This window comes from Oncorhynchus clarkii, chromosome 5 (assembly GCF_045791955.1).
Source record: "Oncorhynchus clarkii lewisi isolate Uvic-CL-2024 chromosome 5, UVic_Ocla_1.0, whole genome shotgun sequence".
NCBI classification, from domain to species: domain Eukaryota; kingdom Metazoa; phylum Chordata; class Actinopteri; order Salmoniformes; family Salmonidae; genus Oncorhynchus; species Oncorhynchus clarkii.
This window is the reverse complement of record NC_092151.1, coordinates 50,529,793-50,552,495: the sequence shown is the minus strand read 5'-3', so window position 1 is coordinate 50,552,495 and position 22,703 is coordinate 50,529,793. Positions and strand designations below refer to the sequence as shown.

At 42.4% G+C, this 22,703-nt stretch overlaps 1 protein-coding gene across 1 annotated transcript in view; it reads right to left on the bottom strand.

Moving 5' to 3' along the window:
* Window positions 1-4,158: 4,158 nt before the first annotated feature.
* The window catches only part of LOC139408961 (calmodulin-regulated spectrin-associated protein 2-like), a 77,228-nt gene continuing 58,683 nt past the window's right edge, over window positions 4,159-22,703 (bottom strand). Inside the window, exons 8-19 of the mRNA XM_071153491.1 lie at window positions 18,364-18,468; window positions 17,709-17,806; window positions 16,499-16,530; window positions 16,324-16,393; window positions 13,981-16,198; window positions 11,390-11,526; window positions 10,732-10,949; window positions 10,036-10,108; window positions 9,616-9,681; window positions 8,523-8,638; window positions 5,848-5,966; window positions 4,159-4,843 (exon numbers count right to left, since the gene is read on the bottom strand). Of these exons, the coding sequence (XP_071009592.1) occupies window positions 4,538-4,843; window positions 5,848-5,966; window positions 8,523-8,638; window positions 9,616-9,681; window positions 10,036-10,108; window positions 10,732-10,949; window positions 11,390-11,526; window positions 13,981-16,198; window positions 16,324-16,393; window positions 16,499-16,530; window positions 17,709-17,806; window positions 18,364-18,468 (3,558 nt within the window). The 3' untranslated portion in view covers window positions 4,159-4,537. The remainder of the gene's footprint in view (window positions 4,844-5,847; window positions 5,967-8,522; window positions 8,639-9,615; window positions 9,682-10,035; window positions 10,109-10,731; window positions 10,950-11,389; window positions 11,527-13,980; window positions 16,199-16,323; window positions 16,394-16,498; window positions 16,531-17,708; window positions 17,807-18,363; window positions 18,469-22,703) is intronic.

The following is a 22,703-nucleotide window of genomic DNA, read 5'->3' as shown; positions in this document are numbered from 1 at the left end:
TTCACAAAGTTTGCCACTTCAGTGTCTTTAGATATTTTTGTCAGATGTTACTATGAAATACTTAAGTATAATTACAAGCATTTCATAAGTGTCAAAGGCTTTTATTGACAATTACATGAAGTTGATGCAAAGAGTCGATATTTGCAGTGTTGACTCTCTGCAATCCGCCCTGGCATGCTGTCAATTAACTTCTGGGCCACATCCTGACTGATGGCAGCCCATTCTTGCATAATCAATGCTTGGAGTTTGTGGGTTTTTCTTTGTCCATCCGCCTCTTGAGGATTGACCACAAGTTCTCAATGGGATTAAGGTCTGGGGAGTTTCCTGGCCATGGACCCAAAATATCGATGTTTTGTTCTCCGATCCACTTAGTTATCGCTTTTGCCTTGTGGCAAGGTGCTCCATCATGCTGGAAAAGGCATTGTTCGTCACCAAACTGTTCCTGGATGGTTGGGAGAAGTTGCTCTCGGAGAATGTGGTACCATTCTTTATTCATGGCTGTGTTCTTAGGCAAAATTGTGAGTGAGCCCACTCCCTTGACTGAGAAGCAACTTCACACATGAATGGTCTCAGGATGCTTTACTGTTGGCATGACACAGGACTGATGGTAGCGCTCACCTTGTCTTCTCCGGACAAGCTTTTTCCGGATGCTCCAAACAATCAGAAAGGGGATTCATCATAGAAAATGACTTTACCCCAGTCCTCAGCAGTCCCCTGTACCTTTTGCAGAATATCAGTCTGTCCCTGATGTTTCTCCTGGAGAGAAGTGGCTTCTTTGCTGCCCTTCTTGACACCAGGCCATCCTCCAAAAGTCTTCGCCTCACTGTGCGTGCAGATGCACTCACACCTGCCTGCTGCCATTCCTGAGCAAGCTCTGTACTGGTGGTGCCCCGATCCAGCAGCTGAATCAACTTTAGGAGACAGTCCTGGCGCTTGCTGGACTTTCTTGGGCGCCCTGAAGCCTTCTTCACAACAATTGAACCGGTCTCCTTGACGTTCCTGATGGTCCGATAAATGGTTGATTTAGGTGCAGTCTCTCTGGCAGCAATATCCTTGCCTGTGAAGCCCTTTTTGTGCAAAGCAATGATGACGGCACAGGTACGTGTTTCCTTGCAGGTAACCATGGATGACAGAGGAAGAACAATGATTCCAAACACCACCCTCCTTTTGAAGCTTCCAGTCTGTTATTCAAACTCAATCAGCATGACAGAGTGATCTCCAGCCTTGTCCTCGTCAACACTCACACCTGTGTTAACGAGAGAATCACTGACATGATGTCAGCTGGTCCTTTTGTGGCAGGGCTGAAATGCAGTGGAAATGTTTTGGGGGATTCAGTTCATTTGCATGGCAAAGAGGGACTTTGCAATTCATCTGATCACTCTTCATAACATTCTGGAGTATAATGCAAATTGCCATCATACAAACTGAGGCAGCAGACTTTGAACCAAATAATAATTTTCACATTCTCAAAATTCTCTACAGTCGTGGCCAGATCATCACAGGAGAGTTGACACCTCCAATTACCACAATGATAATGTAACTTTTCACATCCCTGACATTGCTTTCCCAGACATTATGTGTGCGCTGTGCATGTTTCAGCCATTGGAGTCAGTGGAGTAGTAGACAATACCGGGCCACTGTGGAAGTCCATTGATTGCCAAAAGTCACCAATTGCATAGGAAAGACGTAATCATAAAGGCTCAACCTGAAAAATATATACTTTTCTGATAATAAATTAATAGCCTATGGCCACGATTCCAACCCGAGTTAAGCGCGATTAAATGGAACATAGTTACATTTTTATGCACTTTTCTCCTTATGCGTATTCTGATCTTGAACTTGAGCATGAACATAGCATGCTATTCACCCACTATTTGTTTGGGATGGAAATCTTAAAAATTAAGGTGTGGCAGAGACACACCTCTAAGACGTATTCTGACCTTGACTTAATTCCCTCGTAATTCCACCACCTTTACGAGTGAGGAAACCATGAATGATAACTTTTGGACATCAGCGAGGACTGGAAGAAACGTTTTCCTTTAACGAATCTGACGAGAAGGATATCCTGCTTTCACTGGAACTGGCCCAGATCCATACTTTTTGCGTGAAAAGACGCAGGAAAAGCGGGCCGCAGATCGGGCAGCCTTATGAGAATCCATAGGCAAGCAAGTAAACTCCCACAGCAATCCGTTCTTCTTACTAACGTGCAATCATTGGAAAATAAAATTGATGACCTATGATTAAGATTATCCTACCAACGGGACATTAAAAACTGTAACATCTTATGTTTCACCGAGACACGGCTGAACGACAATACGGACAGTATAGAGCTAGCGGGATTTTCCATGCACTGGCAGAACAGAGACGTTACCTCTGGTAAAACGAGGGGTGGGGGTGTGTGTCTATTTGTCAGTAACAGCTGGTGTGTGATGTCTAACATTAAAGAAGTCTCGAGGTATTGCTCGCCTGTGGTAGAGTACCTTATGATAAGCTGTAGACCACACTATCTAGAGAGTTCTCATCTATATTATTCATAGCCGTCTATTTACCACCACAGAACGAAGCTGGCACTAAGACCGCTCTCAACCAACTTGATATGACAATTGAGACACACAACACACTTGAGGCCATGCTTAATTTTATTCAATGCAAAAGAGAAACAAAACAAACCTACAATGTTCAGCAATATGTTGAATGACACCAGACGGTCTGATAGACAATATGGAAGCAATGCTTCATCAGGAGGATGGACAGACTAATTTTCGGCAACACTGTACAATGTCCACTCATTTATAAATAAATAGCCATTAATCTTGGCCTTAAACGGCCTAATAAGACAACTGTAACAGTAGTCCCATAGCAATATCATTTTCTACAAAATTCCAGAGACACATAACTTCTCTTTTGGTAATTCTATAAATATACCCCAATGAAAACCAAACACCAATGTTTGAATCGTATAGGGTGTGGGGAGTACTGTATGTTTGTGATATCTTCATCCTTTAATCCCCAACCTACACAAGTTGTTGCTCGACGAGGCTACTTTAATAGACAAAAGGAAAGTGTTGACGCTGGTGGGAGACAGTAAGAAGCCTCTACCCGTATTGGAGTGACAAACTTTGCCACATTCTGCCTTCAGTCAGCTATTAGAGGAGGGAAAAAATATTTGCCTTACAGAACATCAGTCTGGTCTCCATGTGTGCAGTAGATGTGGGGTCTCTAAAATGTACCAAATGAGTGTGGCATCTACCACAACATGTGATACATAATTGTCTTGAAATACTTAAATGCAAATGAAATAAATCAGTATTTTTCTATACCTGATAAGTATGCAAAATAATACAAGCTGTGTGTTAATCTCACTGTCAAGCAGTATCCTATAAACAAACTTTTGACAAGGAATTTGACATTGAGAATTTAAAAAATGATACAATTCTGAAAACATTTTTGACTGAACTAAAACGGAATCAACAATAATTACTGTTTATGGTATAATACATGTAATGGTCCTAACTAGGGCTGTAGTCCATTTTCATAGTCCAAAATCTAAATCACAATCCTTAATAACATTAAATTGTTCTATATCATAAGTTTATATCCATAGTTAAGAAACTTCATTACAGACAGACATAACAGACATTTCACCAAATCTGGTCCATTTTGTGACAATTGAAAGGAGGTAACGTAAAAACATATGTTAATTTTCAGTTCACAAACCTGCTGTGAACACACAGCATTAAGAAAGTACAGTGTGGTTTAAGATGTGTTCTTTAAAACACATTTTTCAAATGGTGGGATAAGCTGGAAAAAAAACCCACTTGGCCTAGTCGTGCAATGTATTGGGTGGCTAACACTAGCTGTGTGCTTGTTGGTTTTTTTGCTCTTGTTTTTTGGCCCTCAATGTTGTGTGTAGCTTATGCAGACTTATTAGCTTGCATTTGAACCTAAAACATGGAAAAAGCGTTGTCACCTCAGCATACAGCATACAAAAGTCTCTGAGCTGATTGCACTAGGTTTACAATCAGCTCATTGCACTGACATACAAAAACAAAACAAGCGTAAGGCCACACATTTGAACAGATAAGCAAAATTCTGTCTATACAGATGAGTAACATTCAGTGCTTCAGTGTGCCAAATAAAACATCTGGCATTCATATCTTTTCTTTTTTGTCTCTCTTTTGGCATATACAAAACCACATACACACACACACACACTTGCTGTAATAAAATGTCTAAAACCAGACAATCTCTTGTACTTAACACACCAGTGATATCCATTTACAACTCTTAACTAAATAGTGTTTTACATTCCAGTTGTGCATATCTTTAAATGAGTCTCCATGTCCAGTTTGGAATTTTAAAGGAAAATGAACAGGAATGAAAAGAGATAACAACACAAACAGAAGTATGCATTCATCTAACTGGCATTGCAGGTGCTGAATCCTCATGGATATGTACAGTGAAGTGCAAATTGAATGTGGACTGTTCCATTTGAAGGGAAATGGTGGGGGTGGCTGGGAGTGTACAGCAAGATCCATTAGGGCTTGGCAGGTACCACTTTCTTCGGGGTGGCTGGTTTCTTGGTTTGCCACAGGTGGCCGTGGATCGTGATGGCGTCCACGCTCGCAGACATGGTCTTGGCGGGGATCTGGCTGAACTGCTTCCTGTCTGAATTGTACTTGTAGAGGCCCTCAATCATCTTACGGGTGATCCGATTGGGCCCGATGCCGGTCAGCTTGGTGGCCTCGTCCGTCTCGGGGCAGTACGTGTACAGTGAACGGAATTGGCAACCCCCATCCCGGAACAACACCAAAAAGTTGTTGGCCTCGGATTTCTCAATTTCCTGCAAAAAGGGAGCAAAGAAATTATCATTGTCCTCATACAGCATAGTAGAAGACAACAGACATGTCTAGCTGTCATCAAGGAAAGGGGTGGCTACTTTGAAGAAATATATTTTGATTTGTTTAACACTTTTATGGTTACTACATGATTCCATATGTGTTATTTGATAGTTTTGATGTCCACTATTATTCTACAATGTAGAAAATAGTAAAAATAAAGAAAAACCCTTGAATGAGTAGGTGTCCAAACCTTTGACTGGCACTCAGTGGTGTTAAGTCATTTTTGGGGGTATCTGTACTTTACTTTACTATTTATATTTTTGACAACTTTTACTTTTACTCCATACATTTCCCCTGACACCCAAAAGTACTCGTTACATTTTGAATGCTTAACAGGACTGGAAATTGATCCAATTCATGCACTTATCAAGAGAACATCCCTGGTCACCCCTACTGCCCCTGACTATCCATAAAATAAAAAAACAAGAAACTGTTGCCGTCTGGTTTGCCTAATATAAGGATTTTTAAATGATTTATACTTTTACTTTTGATACTTAAGTATATTTTTAAAATTGACATTTACTTTTGATATTATGTATCTTTAAAATTAAATACTTTTAGACTTTTACTCAAGTAGTATTTTACTGGGTGACTTTCACTTTTACTTGTCATTTTCTATTACGGTATCTTTACTTTTACTCAAGTATGGCAATTGGGTACTTTTTCCACCACTACTTGTACTGTATACAAATATATTTACAAAAAAATATATGGGGGATTGGAAATGATGCAGCCAATTACAATAATGGAAGCTACAATCTATAAGCAATATTAAAGCTTATCTACACCCCCAACAAAATAAAATGTAAACACATTCCTAATAAACATCACCATAATCAAATTAATATAATGTTAAGAAATTATTCATCTGAGATGTTATTACATTGTATTGAAGAGCTACCAACACCGTAGAAATAGAATGACTAGATTGTAGAGAACACATTACCTCTAGAATCTTGTTCTTCTGGCCTTCGTTGACCTTGCCTGCCAGGCAGCAGTGGGCCAGTGCGTTCTGAATGATATGCTTGTTCGATTTGGAACTTGGCTCCTTGTACAATTTGGGTCCTGTGCACACAAGGGGAAGATTATCAGTCATCATAGCAACCATTTTATCTGGGGCCTCTGACTTGTCCCAGCAGTTTGTCAATAAATAATTTATAGGCATTATCTTAACATTACTCATCATGTAATCTTAAGACCAAGGACCCTCTACGTTATCATCATCTCGCTCCTCTGTTTTGTTTGTCTCAAGTCAAAAACATAATAATTAATGCTGACCAATCATGGCATTAGATTCAACATGTTACCCAACCAATGTGCAGTGACAAAAACATAAACTGAAGCTGTTAGTGGTACTTCCAACTTTGAAAGGGTCTCTTTGTAAAATGCATCCCCCTGGTGGAAACTAGGCGAATTGCAACAACAGCCTGAACTAAAACAACTCTTCCCCCACCATAAAGCGGCAATATGTAACATTTTTTGGCGACAGACCAAACTCACATAGAAATGTGAGTTATAGATCTGCCATTCTCATTGAAAGCAAGTCTAAGAAGCGGTAGATCTGTTCAATGTGCAGCAGTTCTATGATTTCTGTTCTTACTTTCAGTTTTGTACACCAGCTTCAAACAGCTGAAAATACAACATTTTTGGTTTGGTCTACAAACTATATTTGCTTGTTTTGTCACAAACTGAAATTAGAGGAACTATTAGAATTTTAGCAACCAGGAAACGGCAGACCAATTTCTGCATAGTGCATTTTTAAGTTTAGCTTTGCATCATTTTACTTTTGGTTTAGCACACCAGTTTCAAACAGCTGACAATACAATATGTTTGCTTATTGAAAATATATTTCACATCGGTTTAGATGGTACAATGATTCTCTACACTGCTTGTTTTTCCTCACATAAACTGAAATTAGGTGAACATTATAGCATTTTAGCAACCAAGTACTGGCAGGGCAATTTCAGGGGGTCTATACTTGCAAACATCAGAAAAGGTTTAAGTTTAAAATGTGCTTCAGCCGATTAAAATCGTCGACCTAATTGCGTGTGATAGAACGCTACATGTTAGCTGTTCCCATTAGATAACCTGGCACATTTAGCCCTATGCTAACCTGACCAGCTGGCCGTGATTGACCACTTGTTCATAAAATCAAAGACGGTCAAAGATCATACCTCCAAGAAATGTGAACCATTACAAATACTGTAACAGGGGAGATCTTAAGGGTATGATCTTTCACAGTATTCACGATTCATTCAGGATTATCCGTAATCATGGTAGCATCCACATTAATTTAGAAGTGTTTAGAAACATATTCTAATTTTATTTACAATAAAGGTGACTCCAAAATGACACAATACATGATTTACCATACTGAATAGCATATTAATGGGCACAAGATAATCTGTAACACAACCAAAACTAATTGCAAATGCATCCAACAACTTTGGAGAGTCAAAAGCTCGGTGTAGTCATTGTGTGATAGGAATATGGGACAAAATACTACACTTTTGACAAAATACTACACAATTTAGACGCTTACCTTTTACCAGTCATTGTCATTCAAAAGAGATATTGAATTGTGTTTGGTTGTCAATGTAACCAGGAGCGTTATATGCACCCATTATTTAAGAGGCAACATGAAGTACGTATGGATGGATGGGGGGTGGTCCGTAGTGGGGCTGATGTTGGAGAAGGGGTGCTGATGTTGGCAAATTTAGAATTTTTTAAACACCTGAAACAACTTTTCCTTGCAATCTAGAGACATAATATTATGCTTTAAAAAAAAAGACAAATCTGAGGGGGAACATGCTCTTCCCCCCCCTTATGGGCATGATGCCTCTGAACATAACCAAATATCAACAAAGAATATAACTAAATATAGACAAACTGGAATTAAATCCAGAGTAAATATGTGGCACAGATGGAACTATGCAAGCAGAAGATACATCTCCTTCAAATCTTGCTATTTGGTTGCGGTGACAACAAAACACATTTCAATATCACTTAATATCATTAAACTTGAAATCAACCAGAGCTTGAAATCCTATGTCTATTTATTGTCTATTTTTAGTTTAATTATAGGTTTAATTGAAACAATAGTTGTTGATGACGTTGTAAATGCTATATAGGCCTAAATAGTATAATTAATGATATATGAGTGATAAAGTACGGTCACATTTAATTTGCTCTGTAAAACCTACCCTTTGGAAGGACTTTGATAGCAACAGTGAATACATTTAGTTTTTAAGTGGAGATCTCTCAACAATCATTCTCACCATAGCACATTGGTAATAGTCAGTGACACATTTTATAGCGAAGCAGGGCTTGATTAAACCCCATTGGGTAACGTGTATTCTGTTGAGTGTGGAATGTACAGTGTCTATTTTGTATACAGCAGTACTGTGTCTCTAAGACAATTTCCCCTCACGGACATTAAAGTTAATCCTATATCCTAGCCTACATAAAAGCAGTTTAGATTAATGAACTGGACCCAAATCAGATATCTTAAAAGCATGAAGTACACTCAGTTAGCAAAGCCAATCATGGAGAATTATAATACAGCTAATACAAATGATCCAATAATGTGCCACTGGTGTGTGTAATGAGTTGATCACCCACCGGTGTACTCTGTGTTAGATTTAACAGACGAGGTGGTGGAACCGTTCTCCCAATCGTCCTCCCCATTCCGGCTCCCAGATCGACAAGGGGACAGAAAACCATCTGCAGAATCAGGCCTGACACACACACACACACACACACACACAGAGACACAGACACCAACACAAGCACTTAGGTCACCTCTCTCCACAGGTATTTCCTTTTCAAAGGTCAGCTTTGTTACCACATATAGAATGATGTAAGAACTTCTCGCTTGCCATGGGAAAACTGTACAAGCTATTTGTGTCCACAGTACAAACAGTGTGTACCCAAGTCATTTGAACATCGCTAACAGGGATTGGCTTTGGCTACTGCGGTCCTTTGCTTATTGAAACCTTAAGTTCAAGTTCTCTAAAGGGCTTTTAAAACAACTGAACCAAACCAAGCTGTACTGAGCTGGCCTGACTACCCATCCACCATAGTTGCTGGAACCATACTGAAAAGGACCATGTGTAAACAAAATATCTGAGCCAGCACAGTTTGGTTCGGGTCGGAAAAGGGTATATCTTTACTCTCATACAAGCATGGGCAGCAGTGAAGCAATGTGATGCAATCAAGTGTTCTTGAGGGATAGATATTACAAGCGCCTATATCACAAAGCATCTTATCTAGGTACACTTAGCATAGGGAAGAGGTTAAGAAGCAGTAGGAATATAGGCAGTGACAATGTGACATAGGGAAACAGAACAATGCTGTTTATTGTTCTGTGTAATGCATTGGGGAAAAATGCATTTACGCAGGGGTTGATGCTGAGATCTCTGTCACATTGAAGGATGTTGGTGGGACCATGAAGCATCACATGGGTCGTGTTCATTAGACACCAAATGGATAAAAATGGACTAAAACAGGAGGGACTACCTGGACTTTCCAATAAGAAACACATATTTTAGTTTTCTGTTACAAAATGTTTTCCTTTGCGTGTCCTAATGAACAGGACCCTTGACTTGGTATTGGCCCAGTGTCTTAAGAATTCCCATAAGGACTCTCATTCTTATGCTACAGAAGCTGGGACAGTGAGGTGGATTCAGAGTTAAACTACTACACAGGAACTAACCTTCTCCTTCTCAGTTTAGGAGAGCTCAGAAAGAAGCACAGGCTGCCAGAATGTAAGCTAGCACTTCTGACAGTTCCAAAACATTAGTGGTCAAAGAGAGTAGGTAGGAAAAAAGAGTGTAGAGAATACAGAAATGTTAGGTTAAAAGCTGTTGGCTAGAGAGAGGGTTAAAAAGCAGGTCAGAAGTGATACTCAAGTTCAATGAAACAGAGTATGAATAAACATTTTGGGACATTTTTCAAACTTTAACTTTGGTAGAATTTTCACTTGTCCCATTGACATCAATGCATGACTAAGTGAAAATGAAACTTAAGTCAAAGTTAGGATTCACCCCTTAAAGTAGAATAAATGCTAAGAGGAAATTCAACTAGGAATATGCAGAAATGTGTTTCATTTACTGTTAATATGAAGGAATCTCACCTTGGTGTTCTCTTCTCAGAGTGCACACTGTCGCTGTCTCCCAGGTTGAGCGAGGCCAGAGACAAGCTGGAGACTGAAAAAACACGAGGTCGTGAACCTGGATGTGAAACAAGTTTTGCACAAGATGGGACAACACCGTTACACCACGACCACAACACAGTCCGTCCACAGTATTTTGTGCCCACCTTGTCAAAGCTATCTGCAGCATCATTTGATGTTTACAAACACATACATATCTCTGTATGGCTCCTTAAATTTGGCAGGACTTTGATTTTGAGTTCACTTTCGTAGTCAAAGAATGATGATGGATGCCATGGAAACCATACAGAGTCCCACATAGCATAATGAGATGTCCTTGCCAGATTATCAGAGATCGATTCAAGCCTCACATTACATTACATTACAAGATCAAATTGGTTGAATTGGTTTGGCAAAGCAGTTAAGAAATCAGGCAGGGTTAGCTACTGGATTGTAAAGAAGTTGCTTTCATAATGAAGCAATTTCTTAATAGTACTAGTTGGCATGTAGATCTCAACCAGAACTAGTACACTCTCTAGTCTACCATAAGAAGCCACACTGAGCTGCAGAGAAACAGTGTTTTATTGCAGATGGCACACAGCTAGCTGTGGTGCCAGATGGGTGGCACTTGGGCAGACACAGGCGGTGAGCCCTGAGAGTGGCTGTCTCCATGGTTACCTGCCACCCTGGTCGGGGTTCTGGGGGAGTCCATGCTGTCCCGGTGGATGGACTTGGGCCGGGCTCTCCTCTGTTTGGAGCCGGCCAGCCGCGGCTTCATCACTGTGTCCATGTCCTCCATGAGCTTGAGCTGCTTCCTCCTCATGTACTCCTGCTTGATGAACTCCCGGCGGGCCTTCTCCTCCTCCTTCCTCACGTGCTCCTCCTCTGCTTTCACTCTGAAAGGAGAAATAGATGATGACCAAGAATCAAGAACATGTAAAACTATGACCGGGACACAATCATACATAGACAATGGTATGCAATTGATCGAAGTATTTGAATATTGATTCATGCACATTACCAGACAATCAGTAGTAATGTACTTTGATCAATTGCATTAGCATTTCATGCTTCTACACCTGCATTGCTTGCTGTTTGGGGTTTTAGGCTGGGTTTCTGTACAGCACTTTGTGACATCAGCTGATGTAAGAAGTGCTTTATAAATACATTTGATTGATTGATTGATGTACTTTGACAAATACAATTTGATTGACTAACGTCAAACAACATGATACTATGTGTGAGGGGCTTTAAAAACAGCTCAAGTGTGAGTCTTTGTATGTGGGTGTGAGTATGTGCATGCTTGTGCATGATTGTAGTGGAAGGGAATACAGACCGTGCCTCCTCCTTCTTCTGCTCTAGCTCCGCCTCCTGCTGCAGCTTCTTCTGCTGCGTCTCCTTCTCCCTCCTCAGCCTCTTCTCCACGAGAGCAGCCCTCTTCTGAGCCATGTTGCTCTCCCCCTTACCGTCATCCTGGGGACAGGTACACACAGTCAGTGGTGTTCTTTCATAACCAGTGGTGTACAGTTACAGGAACTCTCAGGACTTCCCTGGTTAATGTGAGATGTTATTTCTTCTGGTACATTTAAAGGGGCAGCTGCACAGACCAAGATTATACCTACCACTCAGGACTTGAAAGCAGTTTTAGTGGAGACTTTTCGCTGAACATGCTAGCACTTTCAATGGAGACTATTAATTGAACATGCATTTTAGTCTAAGAGTAGGCCACCCTAGGCAGAGGCCCCTTGCTGGGTGTATTTCCTAAGTAATTACAACTAAACAGGGAGCGATGCTCTCTCTAATAGCAATACGCCTCTACTGATGACTATTTCTTACTGTGGCACACAAGATCCAATACCATGTGCAAAATCTGATCATTTGATCTGAATGCTGAAAATTGCATGTGAACCTCATCACAACTATCCTACAACGAGCTCAACATCTCTACGAACCCACTTCTCAGCAGCTGCATCTGAATTATTCACAAGCTCCAGTTTCCTGACCTAGATAAAGGCACAGACAACTGTAGCTAGCTAGATACCCTCCCCAGAACAGGAAAGACCAAGTTGTCCTCGGCTTGACCTATTTAAAAAATCATTCATCTCATATTATAAACAGAGTATTTCCTTCCAATAAACAAAGCACAGGATTTTTCAATTACATTAGACAATAGTCATTTTTGGCGGCCAAATATCCAGAATCTGACATTTACACACTAATGTAACAGTTATTGTTTTGTAGATTATTCCCAAACATAAAAAGGTCCCGAACAGTCAAAAAAGTGGTCTCTTGGAACAACTTACACCGGGTTAAGCCGCCTTAAAATTGCTGTACTGAATGAAATATTACCACTACCATGTCTATTTTTATTTACCAAACATAATTCAACATAATCGCAATAGCTTCTTTTTTTTCTGATTACAGGCTCAAAATGGCTAGAAACAAAGACCTTTTTTCTGAAACTTGTCAACTTATTGTTCTGAGAAATTAAGGCTACTCCATGCGAGAAATTGCCAAGAAACTGAAGATCTCGTTACAACGCTGTGTACTACTCCCTTCCCTGGCTCTAACCAGAATAGAAAGAGGAGTGGGAGGCCCAGTGCACAACTGAGCAAGAGGACAAGTACATTACAGTGTCTAGTTTGAGAAACAGACGCCTCACATGTACTCAACTGGCAGCTTCATTAAATAGTACCAGCAAAACACCAGTCTCAACATCAACAGCAACATCAACAGTTCCTCTGTCCAGTGTCTGTGTTCTTTTGGCCAGCTTAATCTTTTCTTTTTATTGGCCAGTCTGAGATATGGCTTTTTCTTTGCAACTCTGCCTAGAAGACCAGCATCCTGGAGTCGCCTCTTCACTGTTGTTGTTAAGACTGGTGTTTTGCTGGTACTATTTAATGAAGCTGCCAGTTGATGACTTGTGAGGTGTCTGTTTCTCAAAATAGACACTCTAATGTCCTCTTGCTCAGTCGTGCACCAGGGCCTCCCACTCTTTCTATTCTGGTTAGAGCCCGTTTGCACTGTTCTTTGAAGGGAGTAATACACAGCGTTGTACGAGATCTTCAGTTTCTTGGCAATTTCTCGCATGGAATAGCCTTCATTTCGCAGAACAAGAATATACTGACGATTTTCGGAAGAAAGTTATTTGTTTCTGGCCATTTTGAGCCTGTAATCGAACCCACAAATGCTGATGCTCCAGATACTCAACTAGTCTAAAGAAGGCCAGTTTTATTGCTTATTTAATCAACACCACAGTTTTCAGCTGTGCTAACATAATTGCAAAAGGGTTTTCTAATGATCAATTAGCCGGTAAATTATAAACTTGGATTAGCTAACACAACGTGCCATTGGAACACAGGAGTGATGGTTGCTGATAATGGGCCTCGGTACTCCTTTTATATTCCATTAAAAATCTGCAGTTTCCAGCTACAATAGTCATTTACCACATTAACAATGTCTACCCTGTATTTCTTATCAATTTGATGTTGTTTTAATGGACAAAAATGTTGCTTTTCTTTAAAAAACAAGGACATTTCTAAGTGACCCCAAACTTTTGAACGGAAGTATAGGTATTTTCAAAGAACCGTCAGTCAAGGTAAGCTCCCCGCCTACTCAGTCTAATAGCTCCCCACCCACTGTCTTTTCAGACTTCCTGGTAGTTCGACATGAGAGAAAAAGTACTTTTTCTAAAATGTTGAGTATTTATATATCGGGAAGAAATATTATGGGTGATGTTTTAGTCACTCAAAATGCTATTTTACATGGGAATCAGAATGATTGTTCGGGATCTTTAAATTGTACAGAACGTTTGCCTCTGGGGATACTCTTGAGCCAAAAGGGTTCTAAATGGACAGAAATATTGTGTCAAAATTAGCTCACAACTATTAGCAAAACAACTTCTATCATGTATCTTTAACTTCCTACCTTAAAGAAAAAGCCACAGGACATTTTCTCGTCATCGCCATAGATCCCCTCCATGTCTCCACTCTCCTCCATGCCTTCTCCCTCAAGAGGCTTGAACACATACAGAGGCACCTCAATCAGGTTGCTTCTTGCCCCGCCAAAGAGGTCTGAGATAAGGGGGGTCTCGGTGGGGGTGACCGTAAAGGTCTCTTTCACTGGCTGGGCCAGCACTTCAGATACAGTCGACACTATTATGGGTTTGAGATCATCCATTTTCACCTGCTTCTTCTCCTCTACTTCCATCTCCTCATGTTCCTCTGCTTCATCCTTCTTGGCAATCTCTCGGGTCCCTTCTTGTCTTTTCTGCTTGTCTTTGGCTGGGGAGGAGGGAGAAGAGGCATTACCTGCCTCTGTCTCTGGGGATAGCAGCGGTTCAGTGTCCCTGTCCCTATCCTTGTCCTCTGTCTCTGTGGTTTGACCGGCGGGTTTCTCCCCCATGTAGGCAAAGGCCATGGGCTGGAATGGGGAGAACCGGCGCAGGCGGGGGAGGCTGTCCACAGACTGGGGCGCTGTCAGGCAGCGGTTATAGGGGGCCAGCTTGAGCTCGCTGGGGCGCGGCGTGCGGGGGTTCCGTGAGTGAAAGGAGGCCGACTTCCTCTTGATGCTCGTGGGCGAGCGGTGGGCGGAGCGGGGTGAGTCGGCCGGGGAGGGTGAGCCGGAGGAGCGGGTGGAGGCGTGGGCGTATTTCTGTGGCGAGGTCTGGGGAGGGGGGATGACCCAGGCCTGTTGTTGCTTTTGTTCTCTCATGGCCATGATGACCTCCTGTTGTTGGGCCAGGCGCTGCATCTCTGTCTGCAGGAAGCCCAACGAGTGGTTCAGCTTCTCGATGGAGCGTGTGTATTCAGCTAGATCCACCTCACCGGGTCCTTGACCTCCGGCGGGACCTTGACCTCCCTCTTCTCCTCCTCCTCCTCCTCCTCCTCCTCCTCCTCCTCCGGAGGAGGAGGATTTCAGCCAGCGGGCCCCAGAGAGTCCCTGCCCCTGCTCAGCCCCGTCGGGCGTGTCCGCTTTGCTCCTCCCTGTTTTCCTCTCATCTTCCGTTGTCGTCTTCCCCCCTTCCTCCTGTCCTCCTACCCCCGAGGCGCCGTCACCCTTCCTCTTGACCACGTCCAGGAAGATGGAGCGGCCCATCCTCTGGCGGTGGCGAGTGAATGCGGCCTCCACCTTCTTCTTCTGCGCCTCAATGGCTTTTCGCTTCTCCTCCAGGCGCATGCGCAGCTCCACCATCTCTGTCGCCATGGCCTGGGCCGGGTCGCTAGGGAGAGGGGCCTGGGCTGGCCCAGTTGGAGTGTCTTGGGTGAGAGGCGCAATCTGTTGATGCACGGGGCTGTGTTCCGGAGTGGGTGCCCAGGAGACGGACAACGGGAGGCCCAGTTCTGAGCCCTCGGGGGTGGTCTTGAGGGAGCTGCCGCCCCCGCTGCTGCTGCTTCTTCCCCCCGATTCGGGGACACCGAGCTTCCGGAACTTCTGCTCGGCAAAGCTGGTCATCTTGGTGCCGGAGCTGGTGGAGGGAGATTTGGCGTAGCCAGAGCTGCTGGGGCAGGGGCTGGGCGTGTCCATGTCCAGCTCCATGCTCAGAGCTTCCCTCAGCGATGAGTCCTCGTCCAGGGTCTCAGCGATGTCCTCGGTCCTCACGTGGATGCCCGTGTCCACCTCCGTAGTGTCTGTGGTGCTCAACGAGTCTAGGTCCCTCTTCTCCGGTCGAGCATTAGGATCCAGGCCAACTTCACCACCTCCTCTGCCCTGGTTTGGACTGTGCAGGAAGAACCCATTTTTGATGCCCTCTGTCAGAGGGCGCTGTGGGGCCTGCCTACCGGTGTTGTGGATTATCTGAAGGGCTTCCTCCATGCTGGGGGTGGCGATGCCATTTCCGTGCCTGTCCAGGTTTGAGCCACCGTTGGGGAACCTCAGTGGGCCTCCAGGGGGTTCAGGCCTGCCAGGCTGTCTGGGCAGATCGGGCCCTGCCAGGTTGTCCAGGCGGCCCTCTTCCTCGATGCCCGTTCCCTGCCCGTTGATGGGCTGGAAGGACAGGTTCCTCTTCATGCCCCGGGGCATCTGTTGAACCTTGAAGCCCTCTGTGCTGGCAGAGCGAGTCATGCTACGGCCGGGGGGAGTGGATGTCTGGGCGGTGTCCTCTTTGTCAAAAGGGATGTCGAAGGATACACCGTAAGGCCCAGACCTGGCAAAAACAAACAGCCAGTCAATCAGTCAAATGCTATTAGAATTGCACTTTTTTGTTGTACCAAACAATAATTGTATTTTGTCTGCTACAAGTCATTAATTGACTTACTCCATGATACTAACCTTTTCTCCTTGGGCCAAGTTCCTACACAGCCATCCACAAAGGACATTGAGGTTGATCTCTTTATTTCACCTGGATGAGAATATGCATCTAATATTAGATCCATCAATTGTTATTATACTTTAATTTGTTTAATGATCAATTGGTAGAAGCCAAAACTTCTAGTGATAAAGTTACCTGAGTTCCTAGGTTGTGGTTGGAGAGGCAGGCTAGAGGGGGTGAAAAAAATAAAACATAATATTGTCAATCACGAACACCTACAAAAAACATACAGGTTTCCAGATGACCAAGACATTATCACCTCTGTTGAGAGATTGTGGAACGGGGTCTTTTTTTAAGCTTGGCACCATAGCTTGAGCGCTGTATGTACAGTATGCGCCCACCCCAGACTACTTAATACATTCCAGATGGGTTTGCTTAACCTCTGATCAGTATCCCCTGCAGATAGCCATGATGCGGCGCACAATTGGCCCAGCGTCGTCCGGGTTAGGGGCGGGTTTTGCCGGGCCGGGATGTCCTTGTCCCATCGCACTCTAGTGACTCCTGTGGCAGGCCGGGCGCATGCACGCTGACTTCGTTCGTCAGTTGTACAGTGTTTCCTCCGACACATTGGTGCGGCTGACTTCCACGTTAAGCGAGCAGTGTGTCAAGAAGCAGTGCGGAGGACGCATGGCTCTCGACTTTCGCCTCTCTCGACCTCGTATGGGAGTTGCAGCTATTGGACAAGACTATAACTACCATTTTGGGAGAAAATGGATTACATTTACAAAAATAATAGTAAAAAAAAAGTTTTATAGAGATCCAGTTCCAACGAGTCTTGTTCCATATAGACCTGGTCAGATCCAGACCCGGTCCGATTCGGGGGAAGAAGAAGAAAAGTCCATTTTTAAGCTAGCTGATAAAGTGCGAGGTAGAGAGAGCCATTCTTACAATAACAGGGGAGGTTTGCATTTGTTGGGGGTATGATATTTGTACATCTGTAACTTTCTCACTCATCATTATTCACAACTCATTTAGGATTACCCGTAATAATGGTAGCAATCACATTCCTGTAGAAGTGTTTAGAAACATAATTCTATTCTTATTTACAATAAAAAGTATTTTCCATTGGGCACAAAATCATCTGAAACACAATTAAAACCAACAGCAAATGCATCCAACAAATGTGTAGAGTCACAAACTTGATGTAGTCATTGCATGCTATGAATCTGGACCAAATACTACATTTTTACTACATTAATACACATATAAGTGAATTTGTCCAAATAATTTTGCTCCCCTAAAATATATATGCGTGCATACATTTTCGAATGGGTGCCCCCAGTGTGAATCGAACATGATGTACCAACTTAGCCAAACAGGACCATAAATGAATAAGAAATAGTACCTGGGTCGTTCTGGGCTGGGCGGTCTCTCCACGAAGCTCGTCTTGGTGACATTGGAGATGGGAACAGAGGGCATGTTCCTCAACGATGTGAGGGCTGGCTCTAAAAACCAAACACAAACACATTACTTTAATTAAAAGCCCAATAGAGCTGTTTTTATATCAATATCAAATCATTTCTGGGTAACAATTAAGTACCTTTCCATTAAAATGGGCAAAATCTGCTTTTCAGCAACAACAACAAAAAATATCTTGCTAAGACTGTCTGGGAGTGGTCTGAGTGGGGAGGGGAAAACTGAAAACTAGCTGTTATTGGCAGAGAGGTTTGGAAATCTTGTTGTTATTGGTCTATTAACACATTTACTGCATTTACTGTGATGTCACCATATAAAGCCAAAACTCCTGCCCATGCAAACCTGCTGATTAGAAGGTCCAGTGTAGATTGTATTTTCAACCAGCAACTATCAGGAAATAACACTGATAAAATTGTTTCACACTTTTACAGTAAGTGTTTCATCAGCTGTTGTAGAATATGATATAAAACAGCGGGAAACAATTTATTTTGACTGTACTGGGCTTTTAAAACCATTAAATAGAACAGGAATGATTTAATCTGGATGTCTGAAGTTTGCAAAAATACAAAACAGTTCTGAAGTACAAAAAACTGCTTTCCTTCAGTGTCCAGAACTCTTGGTTGTACAAAGGAGGGCTTAACCACTTCAAACCACCAGAACAGCTCGGCCATGAACACAAGGTAGTTATTCTGGAAAAGACAAAAACAGACAGGATGTGGTGGTAAAGCTAAGGTTAATAGAAACAGGACTGCAACATAAACATTACACACCAGGCAAAAGACCACTGCAACATGAACTCTTGTAGAAAAACGTAACGGTTCAAAACTGTCAAATGCAGTATACCTGAGCTTCCACAAGATGTCTCTGTTAACTTCAAAAAGACAAACTATTATACACATCATAAATACTTACTTGAGATCAGTCAATTAAATACATTGACATTTTATTTACGAAAACCTTCATAGACCAAAGAGAACCCAACTGGTTAGAGTAAAGAGTGAGTTAATTTAGTCACTTCGCTTACCTTGTTTATACAGTGTTTCCCCCATCAATTTAATAACCCTCAAAACAGAGGAGCTGTTACACATTTCCCAAGGTATCACAATATTTTACAGTACACAGCCAGATCCCTTTAGTTAATATATAATTTACATAGTGGTATGTGGTGCTGTTGGTACTTGAATGTGCCTGTGCGTGAAAAGAAAACCATTTGCCTAGTTTCTGCTCCTCTCGAGATGGTCACAGAACCAATGAATAGGGTTGACCCACAAGGACCTGTTTGGCCAGATCGCCTGTACACAAAGAGAAAGAAAGCCTTTCTTCCTTTCCCTTGCTATCCTTATAATCGGGTTGATACACCATTGCAACTCATGCCCTGGTCAGAAACCAGGTCAGAAAGAACAGGAATGAAAATATATTCAAAGAGGTGCTGTCAAAAATATTGATTGATGACACTTACGAATTATGATAAAACACAATCAACGAGTCCCAGAAATGGCATGTGATAAATGCCTAGTACACATTTAGATAGATGGGAAAATGAACCATGGCCACGTCCTCATGACCAATCATGGTGTGTTATTGTTATTCCTTTGTTACCATCCTCATCCACTGACACTTAGCCCAAAGTCATACTCATTAGCCAAGAAAACACACTGCAACAGGAAGTGACTATCTTGACTTGTCCAGTAAGAAATGCTTATTTCCATTTTCAGTTGCAAAATGTTTTGCTACGGTTTGCCCTGATGAACATCACCCAGGGTTCCCCAAGGAGGCGGGCACACACACATGTTCCGATATGACCTTGAGTATATGCAGTGTTCATCAGGTCAGCAACACAATTTTTAACAAAATGAACATTCCCTTACTCAGTGCAAAAGCAGTGTGTGTGTGCATCTACAGTTGAAGTCATAAGTTTACATACACTTAGGTTGGAGTCATTAAAACTTGTTTTTCAACCACTCCACAAATTTCTTGTTAACAAACTATAGTTTTGGCAGGTCGGTTAGGACATCTACTTTGTGGTTGACACAAGTCTTTTTTCCAACAATTCTTTACAGACAAATTATTTCACTTTTAATTCACTGTATCACAATTCCAGTGGGGTCAGAAGTTTACATACAGTAAGTTCACTGAGCCTTTAAACAGCTTGGAAAATTGCAGAAAATGATGTCATGGCTTTCTGATAGGCTAATTGACATCATTTGAGTCAATTGGAGGTGTACCTGTGGATGTATTTCAAGGCCTACCTTCAAACTCAGTGCCTCTGATTGACATCATGGGAAAATCAAAAGAAATCAGCCAAGACCTCAGAAAAAAAATTGGAGACCTGCACAAGTCTGGTTCATCCTTAGGAACAATTTCCAAACGCCTGAAGATACTACGTTCATCTGTACAAACAATAATACGCAAGTATAAACACCATGGTACCACATAGCCGTCATACCGCTCAGGAAAGAGACGCATTCTGTCTCCTAGAGATGAACGTACTTCGGTGTGAAAAGTGTAAATCAATCAAATCAAAAACAGCAAATGACCTTGTGAAGATGCTGGAGGAAACAGGTACAAAAAGATCTATATCCACAGTCAAACAAGTCCTATATTGGCATAACCTGAAAGGCCACTCAGCAAGGAAGAAGCCACTGCTCCAAAACCGCCATAAAACAGCCAGACTACGGTTTGCAACTGCACATGGGGACAACGATTGTACTTTTGGAGAAATGTCCTCTGGTCTGATGAAACAAAAACAGAACTGTTTGGCCATAATGACCATCGTTATGTTTGGAGGGAAAAGGGGGAGGCTTGCAAGCCGAAGAACACCATCCCAACTGTGAAGCATGGGGGTGGCAGCATCATGTTGTGGGGGTGCTTTGCTGCAGGAGGGACTGGTGCACTTAAAAAATAGATGGCATCTTGAGGTAGAACATTATGTGGATATATTGAAGCAACATCTTGGTCGCAAATGGGTCTTCCAAATGGACAATGACCCCAAGCATAGTTCCAAAGTTGTGGCAAAATGGCTTAAGGACAACAAAGTCAAGGTATTGGAGTGGCCATCACAAAGCCCTCACAGACCTCAATCCTATAGAAAATTTGTGGGCAGAACTGAAAAAGCGTGTGCGAGCAAGGAGGCCTAGAAACCTGATTAACCAGCTCTGTCAGGAGGAATGGGCCAAAATTCACCCAACTTATTGTGGGAAGCTTGTGGAAGCCTACCTGAAACATTTGACCCAAGTTAAACAATTTTAAAGGCAATGCTACCAAATACTGAGCCACTGGGAATGTGATGAAAGAAATACAAGCTGAAATAAATACTTCTCTCTACTATTATTCTGACATTTCACATTCCCAAAATAAAGTGGTGATCCTAACACCTAAAACAGGGAATTTTTACTCTGATTAAATTTCAGGAATTGTGAAAAACTGAGTTTAAATGTATTTGGCTAAGGTGTATGTAAACATCCGACTTCAACTGTATGTGTGTGAGTGTGTTAGTGTGTGTGAGAGATTCACCTCTTCAGAAATATTTGCCCTCAGCTGTTTAACAGTATGTCAAGACAGCAGAAGCAGCTAACTAGAGGTGACTCCCCAAAGTGACTACACTGCATTTAAAATAATTGGTACCGTGAGCAGTTTTTGGTCATGCAGAGCATAGCTCCCCGAGTTAGCATGTGTCCATATCAGACCACAGCCAATCCTATTCTTACAAAGCCAATAATCTCTGCAATCCAAACAAACAGTGATGCAAAACCAGAGCACAGGAATCATCGTTGCTCATATTCCAGAGTGTTATGTCATAACAGGCATAACATTTGAATGTTTTTATCTGTCATGACAGATTATACAGTAGCCAAAACACTGACAAACAACCATCCAGCCGGAACACTGACAAACACAATTATCCAATGTCAAACTCTGTAGCAACTGAACTACAGTAAATTATCATAATAACTATGATCAATAAAATGTAAACCAAGTTCAATCATTCAAAACAACACAACGCTACATCTCAACAGAATCTCCACCACAGCCATCTTTAATCCTAGAACTCCATCTATATAACATACAGTATAGCAAACAATCACAGCAACCATTTTTATAGCCTGGTTGCAAATCTGGTAATGTTGTTTTGCCAACTCCTGTCTCACCAACACCAGATTGCAAGACAGCACAAACTGATCTGGTACCAGGCTACAATTTCCATTGCAGTGAGCTACAGTAGCCTACCTCCTCTAGGTCAATTCAGCTGCAGCATGAGTGGGGTCCTCCCAGTCCCAGTCTGATAGAGAAACGATAGATAAAAGAGAAAGAGAAATGGTCTCCCCTAGCCCAGATAGCAAAAGCTTGTCCGCTCCCTCCATATGTCTGTCTACCTGCTTCCTCTCACATTCGATCGTGAGCGTTATCTCTCCTAACACCACTGCCAGTCAAACATCCATTCTGTTCTGCCCCTGATTTTCTACTGATCTCCAACTCACAACACCGCAACCCTGTCGCCTGATATTACCCCGCCCAGTTGCCAGATTGTCAGATTTTACTGTCACTTACTGTTCTCTGGCGGGTTGCCAGGTTTGGAGATTGCAGCGTGTCACTCCATGTCTGAGATGAGAGCTGATTGGTGCTGCAAACAAATCTGACGCTAAAGCATTGGGATGGATAATCTGTTTAGTAGGGACCACACTGGCAACCCCACCCCTCTCAGTGGGTGCCCACACACAGGCTACCATGGGCTATGATGTCATTAATCACTTTACATTAGCCAAGGGGCTGATTAGACCAGAGACCTGTGCGTCTGAGGCCATATGCATAGTCTCAGGTCCCCCATGTCCATAAATGATAAGATTTCTCTCTCTCTGTGTGTGTCTCTCTCTGTGTCTCTCTCTCCGTCTTTAAATTATTATAAAAGTAAGAGGTTTGGGCTGAG